General features: G+C 41.8%; 2 protein-coding genes and 1 long non-coding RNA gene across 3 annotated transcripts in view; 2 read left to right on the plus strand and 1 right to left on the minus strand.

Annotated features, from left to right (window-relative positions):
• Positions 1–206: 206 nt before the first annotated feature.
• On the minus strand, positions 207–18,736 carry LOC123664733. The gene is made up of 3 exons (XR_006744880.1): positions 18,727–18,736; positions 5,582–5,587; positions 207–412 (listed from the first exon to the last, which is right to left on the minus strand). It is a non-coding gene; the product is annotated as an uncharacterized LOC123664733 (long non-coding RNA).
• A 758-nt stretch (positions 18,737–19,494) lies between these two features.
• On the plus strand, positions 19,495–20,178 carry LOC123664652. Its single transcript, XM_045599170.1, has one exon. It carries the CDS (start codon positions 19,495–19,497, stop codon positions 20,176–20,178), a length of 684 nt encoding a protein of 227 aa, XP_045455126.1.
• Positions 20,179–20,402: 224 nt separating this feature from the next.
• Positions 20,403–22,175, plus strand: part of LOC123664653 — a 51,164-nt gene continuing 49,391 nt past the window's right edge. The window contains exon 1 of the mRNA XM_045599171.1: positions 20,403–20,907. Coding sequence (XP_045455127.1) covers positions 20,403–20,907 — 505 coding nt within the window. The remainder of the gene's footprint in view (positions 20,908–22,175) is intronic.

Consider the following 22,175-nt stretch of genomic DNA (forward strand, 5'->3'; position numbering starts at 1 on the left):
CGATCGGTTATACTCTCGGTCACAGGTTCTATGTTACTGATGATTTATATTTACAATAAGAATTAAACTTCGAGTGTTTGTCACACAATTTATATTTTTATCGCTATTTATTATTTTTATTTTATTTTTTTGCGTTTTGTTTATATTTTTGTTTAATTTTGACTGAATCTAAATTCTACTATTATTATTTATTTTAATTTTTTTTAAATTTTTTTTTTGTTTTTTCTTTGGTTTGTTTTTATGCATATTATTATGATCAATTAATCTTACTTGTTATTGTACTTTTAGTTTTTTTTTTGGAATGTTAATTAATGTGACTTAATTGAAATGTTAATTAGTGTAAGTGGTAAATCCGTACTGATTAATAAATAAATAAATAAATAATAAAATAAATAAAATAAATTTTAAGGTCCTTAGAACTCATTCAGACCGCGTACTTTTGGGATATCGAATCGATATTGAGCGGTTTATTTAAACTTTAAAAGACAGACGTTTTTCCTGGGACCGCCAGATGCCTTTTCCGCTACCATCGTTGTTAAAAGCTTCAAAGCGAAAGTCTTTTTTAAAAAAGAAAAGAAATGTTTATTTTTAATGCACACGTCTAACGCGGATAGATGACGGGAATGAGACTAACTGGGGCGGATTAATATTAACGCCTGCTAAATGATAGAAGCGTTAGATAGGTTGGAATAGGAATGGTGAATAAGGAATAAGGTTAACAGATTAAAGCTTCAGCCTGCAATATCCCACTACTGGGCATAGGCCTCTTTCCCATGTAGGAGAAGGATCAGAGCTTAATCCACCACGCTGCTCCAATGCAGGTTGGCGGATATATTCCTTACTATGAGTAACGATCGCTATCAGGTGTACATGATAACAACCGGGACCGATGGCTTAACGTGCTCTCCGAGGCACGGTGGGGAGACCCACAAGGACTGCACAAACACCCAGACCACGGCAAACACCTATATGGCCAATACAAATGTTTGTCGTGTGTGGGGATCGAACCCGCAACCGCCAGCGCAACAGGTACAATCCATGGCTGTAACCGTTGCGCCAACGCGGCGTCACGGTAAGAGATTTACGCTACTTTATTTCCAATTCAATTTGAAGCACTTATAAAGTTTTATATAATCGCTTCCTTTAAAGATAAGTCGATGGGTTGCGGATACAACAGTAATGTCATCAATTCTTTATCACCCAAAGTACTTGGGTTGTTTGTGTAGTACTGTCAAGTGCATCGGCTAACTTCGAGGAGTCTGGTTCAGTGAGATATACAAAATTAATTTATAATAACTAATAAAACGTGTCTTTCTCCTAGTCTTCAGTGATCGCGTACCGTACTTGTGACGTGTTACCAGTGTTACAATATTGTGTATTATTTAATGATGTTTTAGCCGGATTTAATGAATTGACCTTGACACAAGGCTAGGGTAGTGTTTGTATTCCTAACAGGTAGCTTTTTGTTTGTTTATAATAAAATTAGGTTTATCCATAAATAACGTCAAACTATTATTGACCCCTGCCCGGTTTTTGTTACAGCTTGTCACATTTACCGCCTACCTAGTGTGACATCACATATTTTGCAATTTTTCACAACAGTTTCACCAACATTGTTATGTTCATTTATTATCATGTCTTAATACTCACAATTAGATATATTATTATAAGTATGTTGAAATGTGATATCACAAAATTTTAGACCCCTCCCACCCCTTGTCCACACTATGTTATACTTTGTCGGCTCCCCCCTACACGTGTAACGTAATTTATCGATGTGGATATGGATATGACCTCTTCTAGTTATATTAAAAATATGTAGCAGTTGTACTTTTACCACTATTTGAAATGATTGGTTTAATAAATTATTTTTATCAAACCAATCATTTCAAATAGTGATGAAATATATTTAATATATTAAACAGGATTATTTTAATAAATCATTTTATTTATTTCAAATCGTATACAAATTTTTACATTGATTTCATATAACAGCTTTATAAATAGTAGTATTTTTCAATTAAATTTATTAATATGTATAACGAAGCATTATTATCGTGTAAGTTTTTAGAAAGCGTGATGTTGTGATATTGTGCATTGCTGACGTCACCATAATTAACGTCACTCATAATCAACAGATAACGAAATAAAACAACTATACGCTTAAAATAAACTCTTTATTACATTCGTTTTACAATCAACACTCATAGCTGGGCACCGTTAATCAAATGGTTAGCTTCGTTAATCGCTATTCCGCTAATACAAAAATTAGTTTCGTTAAACGTTAAAACGCTACATTTTAGAAGATTTAACGCAAGTTAAAGTTAATCGTTAATCGTTAACATATGACTAAAAAAAGCATTATATTAATTGCTGATTATTTAATACCGATAAAGAATGAAGTATAAAAGCAAATTTTTTAATTTGCTTAATGGAAGTTCTCCCTAGTATTTAAAATATTATTGTAAGCTCTAGTTAAAGAAATAAACTTTATTTTATTTTTTATTTATTAATTATTTTTTTAAAAACAATAAAATACAGAATTCAAATTTAATTAAATCAATTGATTGATTTAACTAAATTTACATTCTGTATTTGCAGTTGAACGTCTTTTTTCAACTAAATTTAGCTGTCCGGCACTATGTGCATGAACATCAACATATTAAAATTTTCATCAGAAAGAGATGCTCTTTTCGGTGCTAAAATATCTTTTCCCGTTGAAAAAAGACGTTCAACTGCTGCGCTTGAAGGTATTGCCGTGTTATATTTGATAAAAAGATTAATCAAAATCTAGTCTCCAAAGAATGCAGCGTCGTCAAGTGAGTCCTTGGATGGTGTATCTAGCCACATTTTGACTATGCTTTGAGCTTTTGTCTTCAAAGAGTTCTGCCTCGTTGGCCTTTCCTTGCACTGGGTAGTTACCGACTTAAAAAAGTCTTCCTCGTTATCACTACTCCCTCCATTACTTCCTCCGCCACTAACACTGTTCTTGGAGTTTTCCTAAAAATTATTCAGAAAAATAAACAATTATTCCATACAAAATTCCGCCCTACAGAGCAGTTTTTTGGCGGATTAATTCAGAAAAAAAAAATTACCTGCACTTCTTGTCGTAAAGCCTCTTCTACTTTACTTTCCATGGATTTTTTTACGGCATTCACCCTATCTCTGTCGTAAGTTTCAAGGCAAATTAATCTAAACTTTGGGTGAAACCCAGCAGCAAGTTGGCAATGCTCGTCATTGAGCAGTGGGCCAAACCTTTTTTCAATGCCATTTATTAAGGCATTGGCTAAGGCTGTGCAGTGTATAAGCCCCTTGGTCTTGATGTGTTTTAATTTAAGAATTGTTGCTGCTATTGTCGGCAGTAGCGACCCGAGATAGGCTTGGGCTTCTCCTTGGATTCGATCCAGGGCAATAGCGACAGGAGCCATAACCTGTGAAAAAGAATAAGTTATTAATTTTATTTGATGTATTCCGTCATTCATTAGTTATAATATAATAGAAGGATTAGTAGGTTGTTTTTGTTTAAGTTTTTTATACATAGTATAGGTATTTTAAATTAACCTCATTTTATCTATATAAATAAAAATGAATTTCCGTTCGTTAGTCTCGCTAAAATTCGAGAACCGCTGAACCGATTTGGCTAAATTTGGTCTTGAAATGTTCGTAAAAGTCCAGAGAAGGTTTGAACGATGAGAAAATATAACATTTTTTTAATTGACCTTAGGCAGAACAGAATTCGCCGGGTCAGCTATAAAAGATAAAATAAAAATAATATAGTTAAACATTTAATCAACACACAACACAAAATATTTAAACAATTAACCCACACATTTCACTTTTACCTTTACCATGCATGGGAATGAAATATTTTCCCGTGGTAAAAGAAGCTTATGTTATTCAGCGTGAAACAAGCTTTCCAATGGCGAAAGATTTTATTTAAATCGGACCAGCAGGTTTTTTTTTTTTTTAGTTTGATCATTACAAACCCACCAGCATGCACACAAAAATACAAATCTTTCCTATGTATAATATATTGATATTAGTGTAGATTTAAAATTTACCTTCGCGTACTCCTTCATCACAGTCACATCTTGGTCACTGAAAGTTGTTATTTTTAATAGACTCATGACCCTGTGGAGAGAAGGCCTTTTGGTTTCCAATATTCCATTTAGAACGACAATTGCGTCGTACAGTGAGTTCCACCTCGTATTTGGGACGACAAGTCGTCTGCCTAATTCAGCGTGAATGGTATCTGCTGCTACTGTACTGCGTGATTGCTGATTCCAGAGAGCACGTGCTTTGGCCATGGCACTTCTGTAGGGAGTGTGTAGACTTTGGTTTGAGGTACACCACTACCGGTAGATGCAATACCGAAAGATTCTCCAATGCTCCTCTGACGTATTTTTTTACCTGGATTACTGGTACTTGCAGCGCTATCATCGTCATTTTTATTTTCAGCTTCAACGATTTTCCTCTTAGGCTTGCCCCGATTAGATCCCGCCCTGATAATCTCTTCAAACCGTATGTATTGGGACTCGTGAACTCTCCTCATGTGTTGTTGACGCTCGATGCATGAACTTTTATTTTCGTTTCTTTAGGCAAGCATCTTTTACATACAAAGAGTATTTGTTGTCCCGATTTGGATACAAAATCAACATACTCACTCAAATGTGGCCATGGATTTTCTTCAGTCTCACTGGAATCTGAATCCATGATATTTTTTTAATGATCACACACTTTATTTATAAACTTACACCACACCAACTGCACTGCTCATATAAATACGCAATTTAGCAGGAAAAGACAAGAAAACAAACACTCGTTAGCTCTTGACCGTAACCGCCGATAATAAGTAATGAAACCAAAACAAAAACAATGTGAAGTGAATTTCATACAGTGCAGTTTTCCCGTTTTTTTTTCACTCACACCGCGGCACGCGCTCCGCGCTGCAAGTGCTGGCGCGCTCGACCAAACTTGTCGAAACCTGTTTTTCCCGCCGCGCGCGGTGCATACTTCCATTGGGTTAACTGTTAACGAGTCCGTTAACCATTTTATAAGTTAGCTTAAAAGTTAATCCGTTACTCGAAGTGTTAACTTCGTTAATTAACTGTTAACGGATTAACGAGTTAATGCCCAGCTCTGTCAACACTTTACTTAATTTATAAATTTTACTAATATATTAAGTCAACACTTGTTTTCTAAACAAAAGTAAAAATAATTCAGATAGCAATATTTCAAATAGCACTCACCAAACTACCGTCCTCAGCAGACGTCGCGTGAGAAGTGAGCCAACAACATGGTGGCGTCCCACCACTTAAATTCAATAATGTCTAGATTACTTTGCACTAATTCTCTTATCTTATTTCAAGAAATTTTCTCTGAAGTCACATTTGAAATCCAGGACTAAGTCTTGGTTCACTTCTACGACGGTGTATGGCCTATTCTGTTTCGCCCAGCGAACCAGTGTGTACCATTGATCTGGGGTATAAATAAATTTATTTTTTGAAGAACGCTCTATTAATGCGTGAACGCTATCTGCCTTATTTTGAGTATGGCCTTTTTCCAAGAATCTATGGCACACATCTACCTTAAATGTATAGCTTACACATAAGTACATAAAAAAAACAATGCGATTGCGATTCTGACCGGCACAGTTGTCCGACCAGAATCTAAAATCTTTTATGCCAGCTTTAACCTTGTTTTCAATGAAAGTAAACAAACAACGAATCACGTTTAGCAACTGTTTCATCCCATATGTAACACGAAGCCTCCTTTAACCCAGCATCGAAAATGGTAAAATTAAAATCTGATAGTTTCCTTTTGTAATACGGCACGCTAATTTCGCCATGTGGAGTGTTATTTACTTTTTGGAAGTCAAACATCGCTGTGTAAATATCAGAAGGATTCGATTGAGCTTCAATTTTATCAACGTTTTTCAATTGCCTTGTAAGTTTTTGTTATCCATGTGTGTCAGTTTCTCATCATTGGTAGGTGAGGTTTTGTTTTTCATTGCGTGATACAGGTCGCATTGGTCTTTTTTCGGTATGTGAAAAGCTATATTTAGTTCTTTGTTATCAATATCTTTGTATTGTCTTACTGAAGCAGCTATATTTTCAGTTATGTTCAGCTCTTTACACCATACAGTATACAGGTACATTTTTTAAACGTCAATTCACTATCTAAATACTGTTTATTTGAGTCTTTGCGCGTATAATGACTCTCTATGGGTGCAAAACATTTTACATGTTGAATTACATTTTCTTTCATTGCCGCATTTATAATAGTGAGATAATTTTTATGAAAGCCCCTCATGTCTTTAGTACAAATACCCATATTTTTTTATGCTTGTCGATGGAAGATTGTATAAAAGTGTTGAATATTGAAAATGTATTTTTAAACATGGTTTTTCATACCAATCTTCTTTTTAATGCCACTACCAGACGAAAGCGAAAAAAAAAACTTATAAATATTTAACCTCTCGGAACCCTGTGTCCATTGTTTTTTCTGACTTCTTTCACATGTAACGCAATAAAAGACCACTGAGGAGAATGGTCACCTAGATTGCAAAAGGTTTTCAATATATTTTGACGAGCTACCACATCAGACTTTTCAAAACATTTTAATCGACATTTAGATGAACAGCGAAATGTTTTGTTTATGTTTTATGTTTAAATGTTAAAATCAGAAAGAACTATAGGTTCAAGATGTTTATTAGATTTAAATGTTATTAATGTTAAAGAATGTTAATGAGCGCATCCGATGATAGACACGGTGAATAATGCACTGAAGTAACATGCACGGCGTCGGCCTAATTTATTTAGTGCGGTGCCATGCATGTGCGGTGTTGTTTTGCTGAGCAACACCTAAATGCTCGGTAATTGACCGAACATATTCCCGGGCGGGAAAAGATCACAAAAAACTTAAAAATTTAAAATATGATACAATGCTGGATGAGGGTTAGTATGCGACAAATGATTGATACAATTTTTGTTTTAAACTAATGATTGTTGTTAGGACATTTTTTTGTTGATGAATTATAAAATAAAGTATAATAAAATAGGTAAAAAAATGTATATATCTAATAATTAATCACTGTTAGTCTGATTGTTTACTAAACACTAATTTTCTCGGAACCGAAACTGGTTTTAAAAACTTTAATTCGGATTCACTGTTACATTTGCGCACTCCCGCACTACACTCACTGGCACTACACTGACACTGCAGTTCACTCATGCTGGTGGAGCGGGCCGGCGGCGGCGCCGGCGCCTCGGTGCGCGCGACCGCCGCTGCAGGCTCGGCGGCCGCCGCCGGCTCCCGTCGATTGCGCCGCCTCCTCCGATACAGTACGAACGCGCCGGTAAAAGCTGCTCCCGTAATCATACAATACAGAAGAATGTAATGGTGTATATCGTGGGATGTTATAGTTCCACTCGATAAATCCGAAGGGCCATCAGCTTCGTTTAGCAGTTGGAGCTTTCATTCTATCTCCTTTTTTAGCTGCTCATTTTCTGTCTTTATCACTTTCGGTAAAATTGTGTACGGTGATGTTGATGATGTTATTAATTGGCGCAATAATATTAAAATTAAGGTTATCCTTTATATTCAAAGTGCTTTTCTGACTTTTGCGAGCAAATACGGTGAAGTTATCGGTTTTTATTACACAGTCGTCGTCTATTACAATAATGCTGGGAATTTGTAATGTTTGTGATGAAATTTGATCGCGACATATGGTACGGACTGGACTCGAACCACAACAAATGTACAGATAGGTATTTAATTTTGTTAAGGTGTGCCACTCGTTTTGGCACGCGACTATTCTCGTCTTACAAATGTTAGGGTTTTCCTCGTCTTTGACACAAAATTCTTGATCATTTTTTATTTTGTAAATAGGGCTCTGTAAGTTACAAATTAATGTTGAACTATCTTTCATCATGCAATTTTGATAATCTTCTTTAGATACAGGAATGTAGGAGTCTTTTTGAAGGCTTATCGCAACTCGGTCATACGTGGGGATTATTTTTCTAATATAATTACCATTTCGTCGTGGAAGAGGAATAATTTTGTACAAGTCATAGGTGTCCCTGCTTATTAACACGTTGGTGGACAGTACAAGTTAAGAATTTCTTCCTAAATGACACTTCTTATTCTCATACATTGCCTATGGGCGTAGTGTCAATGCGGTTGTATGTACAATGTTGTTGAGTGACAGAACGCCTATAGGCGCTTACGTCTATGAGCGTACTGTCATGTTGCATGTCATGACGCGCATACTACGCATAGGGACTACACGCCTATAGCCGTAAAGTTGATTATACAGATAATAGTAATAAAACCAGTATTTTATATATAAATTTGTTTAATAATAATCACAAAATTAATCAGCCTCTTTTATAATTAACAAGTTGCTAATATAATCATCTTTTTATCTTGCCTGTATTGAAATTCAAATAAAACATTAAAACTCTTTTAGCTTTAGATGTACGTTTACCACTAGGTATTATGATAGTAATCACAGCAACATTTCACTAACAATGTTATTTAAGTACTAACTTGAACACAATACTATTCTATAAGGTTAATTTTAATTTAAATTTACTTATGTAATCAGCCTTTTTTAAATTCCGAAATTAAATTATCAAAATATTGTAGTCTGCCAGCATTATATTTTAAGAAGCAATCTAATGACAAAATCTGACCTTAATATTAATAATATTTTCTTGTAAGTTAAAACTTATTTAAATCAACTCGTTACAATATAATTTAATCATCATCAGGATTTAGTAAACTTGCATGATATGGTTCAAAGCAAGATGGGCAAAGAGGAGGTTTATCAGAACAGCCTTTACAACGATAACTCGTTTCCTTTCGTATCTTTTTTTGTGTACAAAATTTGCATTTCAAAAATGCAAATTTTTTTGTAGTTCCAGGTCGTGCAGGCATTTGTTCTGGCCAGTGACCTTGAATTACACTCCCATCATTATCGGGTATATTAGCAGTGCATGTCGTCGTGGGTCGGAATCGCCTGTTATCGTGAATACTGGACGTCTTTATCAAGTCGCTTCCCTTCAAATTTTTGTCCAGCCCAATAAATTCCTGTATCAGTTCTTCTCGGTAGTTTATGTACGAGTACAAGCTTGAATTATTTTTTTTATATTTTCTATAAAGAAAAAAGGCGTTCCACACTACAATGTCCATCATGTAAAATATTACTTTCTTGTACCATCTGATGGTTTTTCGGGGACAAGAATAGTAAGATACCATCTGATCACAACGATCAATGCCAGACATGTTTCTGTTATATGTATCAACTTCGGCATGCTTTAAACGGGATTTGCCAAATCTGTTTGAAACTTCTATAATCGAGGGATGAACTTTAGTTGTAACCATCAGGACAGGGCGTTTATCTTTCCAATTGGAAACATATACCTTGTTTTTGCGAGCCCATACATGCTCGCCTTTTTTCAATTTTTTTGTCGTAATAAATTTAGGATTATCTTTACGACTCTTACGTAAGGTGCCGGTGCTATGAGTGTTCAAATCAAGCAATTTCTGTGACAACTTTACAGAGTTATAATAGTTGTCCATGAATAAGTGATGACCACGAAGCAAATATGGCCGCATCAACCTTAATACTAGTTTTTCTGTCTTAGATTCATCGCCATCCATATTCTGATTTGTTGTTTCCTTACCAGAGTACATCAATATATTGAGTACATAGCCATCAAACGTAGTAAGTTCATAGAATTTAATTCCGTATCGGGCTTTTTTTGACTTTATATATTGTCGAAAATGTAGCCGACCCCGAAATAGAAGTAGGGACTCATCTAATGACAAATTCTCGCCTGCACTATATATTTTTCTGAAGTTAATAGTCAACATATCTATGAATTTTATAATCTTCTGTTGTCCTTTAGCCTCCAATTCCGATGCATATAGACAGCGTAATAATTGTTCATACCGTCGCCCTGACATAGTGTAGGTAAAGATCGGATGATAATACATTGCTTTGGTTAAAGTAAAAAGGTTCCTTTGTTTAGGACATTTTATATGACCTTTCAGAAGGCTAAGTCCTAGAAATTTCAGCATTTCTTCATAATTGGTTTCACGAAAGACAGCTTTGCGGCTATATCTTGTATGTGGTTTGTTAGTTTGGCACAAAGATTTACCATAATTATTAGTACATATTACCAGATATTCAACGAAATTCCGTGGAAAAACAAGATGAAAAAAGTCCATAACATTTTCTATGTTATCAATGTTTACTTGAATACCAGAAGCAGCGTTATCAAAATTAAAATCAGGTATATCGGTCACCGTGTCAGACCAACCTTCTACTACTGAAGGTATCTCAGCAGATGTCCTGGGAGCATGACTGATTGGGCTAGTAAGCTGATCAGAAATATCTGGTGAATTGGGGCGATCATCTTGATTTATAAGCCGATCGTTTGACGATAAAGGAATGCCAGATGACGTCGCCTCCGAAACATGAAGGTTTTGGGTAACTGAAATATTCTCATTCCGTTGTTCGTCCTCGGAAGGGCAAAATGTTTTTTCACTATCATCCGAATCACTAGACGAAGAAGACTCACCAGATGAGTTACTAGCGTGTTTTTGTGGGCGGCGTCCAGCAGCATCGTCAGAACTCAACGACTCGTCGCCTGAAAGATAGTAGTCCTTGTCGGACCCGTATTCCCCATCATCAGCATATGGATCTTCACTAGATTCCGGAGTTTCAACTTCATTGAACAATTCTAACAACCGTTTTTGTTCCCTTTCGTACGGATCTCCAGGCGCCATCTGCAGATAAATTCATTATTGTTTCAATACCAAAAAACCGCATTCAAAACAAGCAACTACTAATATTAGAAGCACAATTACCTTATACGTAAGTTACATGAATTGAATTTGAATGTTTCGATAAATAAAAACACAAAAATACGTTGATAACTTAGCACTCGAACCGTTATTTGCGCGCGAAAGTATGAGGTGACACTAATCCTCCCGCCGACGCGCACTACGTGACTAAATGTATGAAAACACGACGCCCACGAGCGTACTGTGCGGGGAGAGGGGTACCGGAATTCTGTCAATGTGTGTGTAACTTGACATGTTGTAGAACTATGTACGATGACAGTAGGAAAGCCGCATTACTTTTGCGGTGACATTACAACATGTTCTTCCTTGTAAAAGTATTGAAAATCAAACGCCGTCAGACGTACTGCCGTGACACGAGTAATAACTATGACATCTACAGGCGTTCTGTCGTATCATTATTTACTATCTGAACGTCCGTGGACGTTACTGTCCACCAACGTGTTAATGGAATTTTTATTTCAAATATAAAGAAGTCTTTAGGCATTCTTGCTTTAACTCGCAGTAATTTATAAATTTCTCTCACATTTGCTTGAAGATTAGGAATAGGGAGTGTGACGTCAGCTGTTAATAACCCAGAGATAGTAAGGAGTTCGGCCTGTAGCTGTTTGAATGTCAACAGATGCACGTTGAAGTGACCTTGATATATATCTGTCACTGTATCCAGGAGTGTTCGTTGGATATCTGTTAATGTTTTTAACATTTGTTGAGCAGTCAAGACCATCAATGTAAAATCTTCCGAGAGTGAAATTTCATTTAATTCGCTTTGCATAGTTTGAATGGCTTTTTCTACACTGTTAAAATGTTTATTAATAGTTTTGTGTTGTTTACTAAATATATCCTCTGTCCGCTTGAGTAAATTATATTCTGATTCTATAATTGTGGTTTTTTTTTTCCACAAGGTGTTTAAATGTGCTTCGTTTTCACGTATCTGTTTTATATCTTTGGTATACTGTTCGGCGAAACGCTCGTCTAATACTCCGAACAACGTATTCGCTAAGTATCCTATTCCGTCTACGAGTCCGCGACGCTGTCTGGCGTGGCCGGCAAAATGCTGACATGTTAAAAGTTCATTGTAATGTTGTAACTCAGTGTATTGGTGATTTAATTGCGTTATTATCATGTTACATTTATTGTTTGAATTCATAGCAGCACATGACTTTATTAAATAATTATTCATCTTTTCAAGGACTTTATTTCCTTCCCAGTATGGAGACATGTCGTAAGAAACTACTAAAGTCCAACTGTCCCGAATCAATTGCATGTTCGCTATGGGGTCGAAATATAAAACTTGATTTTCATTTAATTCTGTAATAACACCTTTTGTGTATGTTTTAGTAAATAATGATAGAAAATAGATTATTGTCACTACAAATTTTGCTATCGAGAATTTTTTAGGTTTTATAATGGACTCTTGCTTTACTTTTGCTGACGATGACTCTGGTGTAAAATTTTGTTCTTTTGAGTTTATTGGTAAACGCGCCAATTTCACAATTCCATATTTGTTTAATTGTTCGATTTCTGTTCTAAATTCATTTTGTTGCACAAACTGCAAAATACATAATTCAGCTTTATTTAATTCTTGTAATGTGAGGTGACCCGGCAACTGCTTACGCTGCGGGTTCAATGCTCTACGTATCCATGCAATAATACGTTTAATTGTTGTTTTATGCATTATGTTTGTTTGTTTAATGTTTTTTGATCTCAACTCTAAATCTGTATGGTACTTTTCATGTTTTAATAATAGCTCATGTTGACAAGAGTGTTCTCCAATCCAAGAGGGACCTTGCCACCATAGTACATTATCTTTAAATTGAGATGCATATAGTCCCCGACTAGCTGCGTCCGCCGGGTTATCACTAGATCTTACGTAATGCCAACAATTTCTTGGAATGACGTTGGTGATTTTTATAACGCGATGTGATACAAAAGGCTTCCAGCGGCTGGGTTCTCGCATATTGTCCTTTTTCTTTTCTTACTGTTGTTTTTAAATAAAAATCGATGCATTCCTGATCCTCGACTGATAGGTTTGTTGACGATTCATTTATTTCTTCAATTTCCCGAAACCGTTCGATGTTTTGTACGTTGTTTAATATAACGTTACACTGATATGTTCTCGTATTACCGCATAACACCCAGCCCAGCTGAGTTTGTTGCGCAATAGGCAAGTTGTCGTCGTCGTTTTTAATAATCCCACTTAAAATAATTTTCGAATATATATCGGCTCCAAATAATAAGTCGACGGAGCGACTTACATAAAATTCTGGGTCCGCTAACTGAACGTTTGATAAGCATTCCCAATTTGGTTTTTTGAAAATGTTGTTAGGCAAATTTTTAATTAAGTTGTTCATAATAAATACTTCTGCATTAAATGTAAAATTATTATAGATTGAATTACACTCGATGTTTACAACTCCTTTACAAGAGTTTTCTTTTTGTCCTACTCCAAAGATAACTCCCTTACATTTTTGTCGGTTGAGACGCAATAGTTGAGCCGCTTTCTCTGTTATTAGTGATATTTGGGACCCTTGATCGATTAAGGCCCGTAATTGATGGTGGGTTCCGTCCGCTGCTTTAACTTTCAATAACGCTGTTGCTAGCAAAGTCTCAGAATAATCATTTTGTGACACATGTGAGCTTGACGAAGCATTTTCTGTTTTCAAGTCTCCAGTCAATGACCTAGCTGACCCTTGATCATGCACGGCGAACTCATATGCGTCGTGCAAAATAGTATTATGTTGACTAAGACATTTGCGACATGTTTTTGTTGAAATACATGGATTTCCGTTATGTTGAAATAAACAATTGTTACATACTTTTAATTTATTTACTGTTTTTAATTTTTGTTCATTCGACATTTCCAAGAATTTTTTCAGTTGTAAAGCCCGTGGCTTTGCTTACAGAGAGGGCATTCGAAGTTGGATGAAATGTGAAATGTTTTCATAAAAGGTTTCGTGTTTTTCATATGAAAATTATTGTTATTTTTTGTTTGAACAAATAATGGCTGTTTAGGAAATGAATGTTGGTTTTGATGATTTTGCAATGTTGATTTTTGTGGTATGTCTTTGTTAAAGTAGCTTGTTTTTTTAATGTTATCAGATTTTCGTCGTGACGATTCCAAGGCAAAGAACTTTCTTTCTAAAAATTCTAAAAGTTCTTGTAGTACAGGCAGTTCTTGAGGTTTTCTTAGAGATCCGATATACTCAGCGTGGGTTTCTGAATCCAATTTTTGAGACAACAAATGGACCAATATTGGATCCCACGTAGATATATCGAGCTGTAAATTCTTGATAGCATTTAAGGTTTCAATGATGACGTCATGCATTTTCTTTAGTTGTCCCGCTGACTGTTGTTGTATGTTAGGAAGGCTTAATAAAGTTGAAATGTAAGAAGTAAATATTAATTTTTTGTTATTATAGCGATTGTTTAGTATATCCCAACAAGTGTTGTAGTTTTCAGAGCTTATTTGGAGATGTTGAATAAGTCTTTTCGCGTCTCCGCGCACCTTGTTTTTAAGAAACTGCATTTTTTGGGCATTGGAGAGAGTAGGGTTGCTATGCACAGCCTCCGTGAATAGATCTTTAAACGACACCCATTGGTTATGATTGCCGTTGAAAACCGGAATTTCTAGTTGAGGGGTTGACTTTTCGCGATCTTTAAACGACACCCATTGGTTATGATTGTCGTTGAAAACCGGAATTTCTAGTTGAGGGGTTGACTTTTCGCGATGCGTGACTGACCACATCTTGGAGTTAATGTCCCTTTTAATTTTTTTTATATTGTTTTTCGTAGGAATCAAAACGTGTTTCGTATGAAATGTTTTCTTCACCCATTTCACAAACTATCTCCCAGTGTAAATTATCCACGGCCGACCACCTGTTTTGTAATGATGTAAGCGCGTCTTCAAACTCCCATTTTTCGGATATGCAACCAACGTCTATGAGCCTAATAGTCCTTTCAAATGCTTCAAAATTTGGACTCCTGTTTTCGTAAAAGATTACTCAAGTTTAAGCTCGAAGTAGACCCTGAATTCTCCTCGGTAGTAGCCTTCGTATACTCCTTAAAATACGACTCCTTAGACATACCTACTTCCTGTTTACTTTGTTGTGTAACTTTTCCAAATAATTTTTTGTTTCAGTATAAAACTGTAATGTTTGTTGATAATAATTCTCTATAAAATACGGATAGTTCGTTTTTTCCGGTATTTGTTCTAATTTGTTATGATTTTCTAGAAATTCTTTCCAATATGCCTCGAGAGTTTCTAGACGACGTCTTATGTAAGACGGAGTTTTACGCTCCGATGAATCTTTTTTAAAATTAGTAAGTAACTTTTCCATTGCACCCATGATCTCGTTTTGAGATTCTACAATGCTAACGTAGTCTTCCATTATTAGAAAATAAAATGAAACGATCTTACTTCTACTACTGTGTGCCTACGGTACTAAAGAATATGGCCACCCCCTCTCTTCCCGTGGGTGTCGTAAGAGGCGACTGAGGGATAACACGGTTCCGCTACCACCTTGGAACTTAAAAAGCCGACCGATGGCGGGATAACCATCCAACTGCTGGCTTTGAAATACACAGGCCGAAAACGGGCAGCAGCGTCTTCGGTGCGACAAAGCCAGTACTGTGGTCACCAACCCGCCTGCCCAGATGGTGACTATGGGCAAAACACATGAGTTCACGTTATTTTTGGCGTAAACTTGTGGAGGCCTATGTCCAGCAGTGCACTGTATAGACTGTAATGATGATGTAATGATGATCTTACTTGTTTTCTGCAGCAGCTGATGTTACTCAACCAGGACGCCGAGTGTATCACTACCTTTGTTTTCGGATTACAACGAATAGTAAGCCCGACACTTTGTTAATGTTTATTCACTAAGTTCAAGCACTGACTGTTCTCCAAAGTTCTCTGTTCACCTCAAACCACGAATATTTTAACACGCGCGAGGTTTTTGCTCGAAGGACCACAATGTAGGGTGCCTGAGCCTTAGCGAAATGTTTTGTTTATGTTTTATGTTTAAATGTTAAAATCAGAAAGAACTATAGGTTCAAGATGTTTATTGGATTTAAATGTTATTAATGTTAAAGAATGTTAATGAGCGCATCCGATGATAGACACGGTGAATTATGCACTGAAGTAACATGCACGGCGTCGGCCTAATTTATTTAGTGCGGTGCCATGCATGTGCGGTGTTGTTTTGCTGAGCAACACCTAAATGCTCGGTAATTGACCGAACATGGAACCTTTATCTGTTTTGCCATTTGTAGTTTTCCGGATCGAGATTTATGAGCTTCGCCTAAATGACAAGCACCTTCCTTTTTTCATCCAGCCAGTTACATTTGTTAGTAACTCTGTTCCTTGTTATTGCTTTTTTTTACATATTGACGTTTTTTTTTTCATTGGTGAGGTGTTGAGGAATCAGGCATTTCACTGGATCCTAAAGGGCTTGATCTTAGAGTTTCATCAGATAGGATAACAGAACTTTCGTTCAAATAGTTTATTTATTTTATTTATTTACCACCGCACCGCTGTGGAATTATGGCTTGAGCCAGACAGGCAGAGAATAGTCCTCGAACTCGCGGCGCCAGGTGGTTCAGCGCCACCGCTCACGCCCTCCCCGGAATCCCATCCGGGCCTGGAGCGACGTTCTTCCGTCGCAGCTGCGCGACTGCTTCGTCGAGTTCGGACTCTCCGACCTCCGGTGCCTCCTCTCCGACGTCTTCATCGACTCCTCGCGGTGCCATCGACGGCGGCTCGTGCTCGGCCGGCGCCGTCGGGAACAGGGCCGCGACCACCTCACGGACCACTTCGGCGTCCAGGGTCTCCGTGAGTGGAGGAGCCCAGGGACGGACCTTATTGCGTACCCGCTTGTAGGGCATCCCCCACGGGTCGCTGTTCAGTCCGTCCAGCATTTCCTCCCTGGCCGCGGCCTGCGACTCGCCGATGGCACGACGGAGGCTAGCTTTGGCTGACGTGTAGAGGGCGTACAGCCGTTCGCCCTCCTCCTCGTGCCGTGTCCTGTCCTGCGTAGTGGGGGGCGTTCTGAAGATGCGCCTCCTGCAGCGCGTGTACTGGCGTCGGGCGGCCACGGACTCCCTGCGCAGCTGCGCTATCGCCTCCGACCACCAGTACACCTGAGCCCCCCGGGGGCGACCCCTCGACCGCGGCATGGCCGCGTCGCACGCGTCGGTTATTCTGACCACCAGCCAGTCTGCCACCCTGTCCGGTGGACCGTCGACGCGCGGCTGACATGACTGGATGCCACTATCGCCGCTTCGTCGAGTCGCTCCCGGTCGAAACGCTGCAGCTGCCACCGAGGACCCTCCTCCGCCGAGGCGCGGCTGGAGCTTGGCGGCACCGCCGGACGAGCGGAGATCTCGAAGCGGACGTAACGGTGATCCGAGAGAGTCTCCACGTCGTCCAGCACTCGCCAGTCCCGAACACGGCGCGCAAGGCCGGGGCTCGCAAACGACACGTCCACGATTGAGCCACCCGACCTGCGCACGCACGTGTTGGCCGTCCCGCGATTGAGGACGGTCAGGTCGGTGGCAACGAGCCACTCCTCCAGTATCGCCCCCCGCGCATCTGTGGCAGGACACCCCCACAGACGTGACTTGGCATTGAGATCGCCCAGCACGAGCACTTCCCTTGGATAAAACCTTCGCAACATCGACTCGGTCCCGTCGAGGAACGCCTCGAACTCGGCGACCGACTTGATCGGGGAAAAGTACGCCCCGACGATGGTCATCTCCCCCAGCAGTGCAGTGCCGTATAATCGAAATAAGAACTAGTATAATATTAAATGATAGCGACAATAGGTTAGGTTAGGCTTAAAGAACTTTGGGGTGCTTATCGGTGACCTCCTCGTGGTGCACCCTGGGCAACGGGGCGGGCAGCAGTATCACAATCGCGGCACTGCTGCCCGTCGCGGCTGACAACCGACACGTATGGGAATGCATTCCGGCGCTCTAAATCAGAGTTGTCCCGTGAGCGCATCAGGGGGGGGGGGGGAGATGGGTTCGGCGTGCGCTTACCCCGCCGTCCGACAGAGTGGGCAGGAGTCCTGTTCGCTCACCGTCGGAGACGGACTACGGGATCGAGAGTCTTGCCTTAACCGGCCGGACCGCGAGGAAGAAAACCTCTATAAAAAATTACCCCGAATCCCAAGCGGCGACGCAGCGCGAGGGGATGCATGGCTGATGGGAAGTTCAGTCTCTACTGCGATCCCCGGCTCTGCAGCCCCGCCGAGGCCAGAGTAGGGTTACGTGAGGCTTGCCCAGGTACAGGGAGTGTTACCTGTGGTGGACCACCCTTTCCCCTATACTCGTGGGAACAAAAATGGCATGTAAAAACTTAAATCTTTTAAACGATGATGGTGTGGAGGTTGATGAGAGGCCCGAGAAGGGCGGAGTAGATGAGAGGCCCGAGAAGAGTGGAGTTATCTCTGATGGAGACTTATCTGACGTCGGCATGAGGTCGCGGTCACCTTGCGACTCTGACTCGTCTCGCGCTCGGCTATAGAAGCGGAAGCGCGACAGGGAAGAAGACGCGTCAGATGACAGTGATGATAAGTCTACAGGAGGAAAGTTGCACACGGCGCGCAGGGGTCGTGGTCGACCGCCCACGACGGGGCAATATGTTGGCCTCAACAAGGCCAAGGCCGACTACCTCAAACAGTGCGAGAGGGAGCTCGAGCTTGAGGCCGAAAGCGAGGCAATTGAGATCTCGCGGAAAGTGAGAGCTTCGCGCTCCACTATAAACACCGAAGGTGGGACGATATCGGGGGAATGCTCGACGATAGATTTACATCGGAAGGCCCAAGAGTACGTCGAGGCCATTCTCACCGTCACGAAGATCTCAAAAAACCTAAAAGGGACGAGCAAAAAAGCTCTCAATGAGTCCGCTGAGGGTATAGGGGAAGTACTCGGCGCCCTATACCAGCGAACCACCAATGATGAGGTCAGGCAGCTGCGGGAGGCTAATGAGCGCCTTAAGGCGGAAAACGTTCAGCTCCGCTCGGAGATCTCCGAGCTGAGACAGAGTGTGGCCGACATCAGGCGTGAGCTGGGCTCGACGTCCACTCCAGCCCCTCCCGCGATGAATGAAAACGGATTGATCGACCGCATCATGGCAGGGGTGGGCGCCATGCTCGACTCCCGCCTGGCAAAGCTAGAGGAGTCTGGCAGACTCCTGCCTGAAGCGCGGGAACGACCATCTGCAGCTTCGAAGAAGACCTTAACGTCGCCGCCGCAGACAGGTGTAATAACGCTGACTCCGCCAGGCGAACCCGGTCCCAAAGCCTGCCAAGGGAAGCAAGAAGAAAAAGAAGAAGAAGGCGGGTGCGGCTGATCAAGTCGCTGCGCCTAACGAGCCTCGCCCCATACCACCTGCTTCGGCCACTCTGACGGAGGGGTGGATTGTGGTGGCGAGGAAAGGAATGAAGGTGGGGCCGCCCAAAAACCAGCCCCAGAACAAAGGTGGGCCGGCTAAAAAAGCCGAAGACGCCGAAGCTACGGTTGCCGAGATCGGCGGCGGTGCAGCTGATGCTGCTGCCGGGCAGCACGAGGACCTACGCGGAGGTCCTCGGTGCCATAAAGGCTGACGGCCTTATAGCGAGTATGGACGTCGAGACTCGCTATAGGGTCTCTCAGACCGGCACGCGCAGGCTCGAGCTGCCCGGCACCGGTAACAAGGAAAAGGCGGAGGAGCTTGCCCGGCGCATCAAGACGATCGTCGGCGAGGACGTGGCGGTCACCCGGCCGGAGAAGTGCGCCGACCTGCGGGTGTCTGGGTTGGACGACTCGGTCACTCCCCAGGAGCTGGCCGGTGTGATCGCCAAGGCGGGAGGATGCGCCGTGGAGTCAATCAAAGTCGGCGAAATACGCCAAAACTTCGCCGGCGTCGGGACGGCTTGGGTTCGCCTCCCAGTAGAGGCGGCGAAGAAAGTGGTGGACGGGCGCCGCCTACTCGTCGGGTTCGTGTCGGCGAGTGTGTCCCTGCTCAAAATGAGACCGCATCAGTGCTATCGCTGCCACGAGGTTGGGCACGTGGTAGCGAAGTGCCACAAGGAGGTGGACCGCAGCGGCCAGTGCTACCGCTGCGGCAAGGAGGGGCACATTCGCCGGCAGTGTACTGCTGAGGCCAGCTGCCCCATTTGTGAGGCGGAAAACCGACCGGCGAATCATAGCTTAGTCGCTTGCTCTCGCAACAAAGCGGGGAGAAGAAAGAATAAGGCGGCACCCAGGGATAAAACCCGCGCACCGCCTGCCAACCGAGCTGGGGAGGTGACCATGGAGACCTGACTGTGTCATGGCGTTTAAGGTGCTCCAAGCCAACCTGAACCACTTTCGTGGTCCGTGCGGGCGGCGGTGGTGGTCGAGCCGTACTCGGTCCCGCCGAGGGATAATTGGATCGGCGATAACGATGGTGTCGTGACCATAGTGACCCAGGTCGCCGCGGGCGCCCCGCCCTTTTAGAACATTGTGAAGGGCTCGGGTTGCGTCGCGGCACTGCACTGCTGGGGGAGATGGCCATCGTCGAGGCGTACTTTTCCCCGATCAAGTCGGTCGCCGAGTTCGAGGCGTTCCTCGACGGGACCGAGTCGATGTTGCGAAGGTTTTATCCAAGGGAAGTGCTCGTGCTGGGCGATCTCAATACCAAGTCACGTCTGTGGGGGTGTCCTGCCACAGATGCGCGGGGGGCGATACTGGAGGAGTGGCTCGTTGCCACCGACCTGACCGTCCTCAATCGCGGGACGGCCAACACGTGCGTGCGCAGGTCGGGTGGCTCAATCGTGGACGTGTCGTTTGCGAGCCCCGGCCTTGCGCGCCGTGTTCGGGACTGGCGAGTGCTGGACGACGTGGAGACTCTCTCGGATCACCGTTACGTCCGCTTCGAGATCTCCGCTCGTCCGGCGGTGCCGCCAAGCTCCAGCCGCGCCTCGGCGGAGGAGGGTCCTCGGTGGCAGCTGCAGCGTTTCGACCGGGAGCGACTCGACGAAGCGGCGATAGTGGCATCCAGTCATGTCAGCCGCGCGTCGACGGTCCACCGGACAGGGTGGCAGACTGGCTGGTGGCCAGAATAACGGAGAGGAGGCACCGGAGGTCGGAGAGTCCGAACTCGACGAAGCAGTCGCGCAGCTGCGACGGAAGAACGTCGCTCCAGGCCCGGATGGGATTCCGGGGAGGGCGTGAGCGGTGGCGCTGAACCACCTGGCGCCGCGAGTTCGAGGACTATTCTCTGCCTATCTGGCTCAAGCCATAATTCCACAGCGGTGCGGTGGTAAATAAATAAAATAAATAAACTATTTGAACGAAAGTTCTGTTATCCTATCTGATGAAACTCTAAGATCAAGCCCTTTAAAAATGCCTGATTCATCAACACCTCACCAATGAAAAAAAAACGTCAATATGTAAAAAAAGCAATAACAAGGAACAGAGTTACTAACAAATGTAACTGGCTGGATGAAAAAAGGAAGGTGCTTGTCATTTAGGCGAAGCTCATAAATCTCGATCCGGAAAACTACAAATGGCAAAACAGATAAAGGTTCCATGTTCGGTCAATTACCGAGCATTTAGGTGTTGCTCAGCAAAACAACACCGCACATGCATGGCACCGCACTAAATAAATTAGGCCGACGCCGTGCATGTTACTTCAGTGCATAATTCACCGTGTCTATCATCGGATGCGCTCATTAACATTCTTTAACATTAATAACATTTAAATCCAATAAACATCTTGAACCTATAGTTCTTTCTGATTTTAACATTTAAACATAAAACATAAACAAAACATTTCGCTAAGGCTCAGGCACCCTACATTGTGGTCCTTCGAGCAAAAACCTCGCGCGTGTTAAAATATTCGTGGTTTGAGGTGAACAGAGAACTTTGGAGAACAGTCAGTGCTTGAACTTAGTTAATAAACATTAACAAAGTGTCGGGCTTACTATTCGTTGTAATCCGAAAACAAAGGTAGTGATACACTCGGCGTCCTGGTTGAGTAACATCAGCTGCTGCAGAAAACAAGTAAGATCATCATTACATCATCATTACATCATCATTACAGCCTATACAGTGCACTGCTGGACATAGGCCTCCACAAGTTTACGCCAAAAATAACGTGAACTCATGTGTTTTGCCCATAGTCACCATCTGGGCAGGCGGGTTGGTGACCGCAGTACTGGCTTTGTCGCACCGAAGACGCTGCTGCCCGTTTTCGGCCTGTGTATTTCAAAGCCAGCAGTTGGATGGTTATCCCGCCATCGGTCGGCTTTTTAAGTTCCAAGGTGGTAGCGGAACCG

The sequence above is a fragment of the Melitaea cinxia genome, chromosome 22, assembly GCF_905220565.1.
Source record: "Melitaea cinxia chromosome 22, ilMelCinx1.1, whole genome shotgun sequence".
NCBI classification, from domain to species: domain Eukaryota; kingdom Metazoa; phylum Arthropoda; class Insecta; order Lepidoptera; family Nymphalidae; genus Melitaea; species Melitaea cinxia.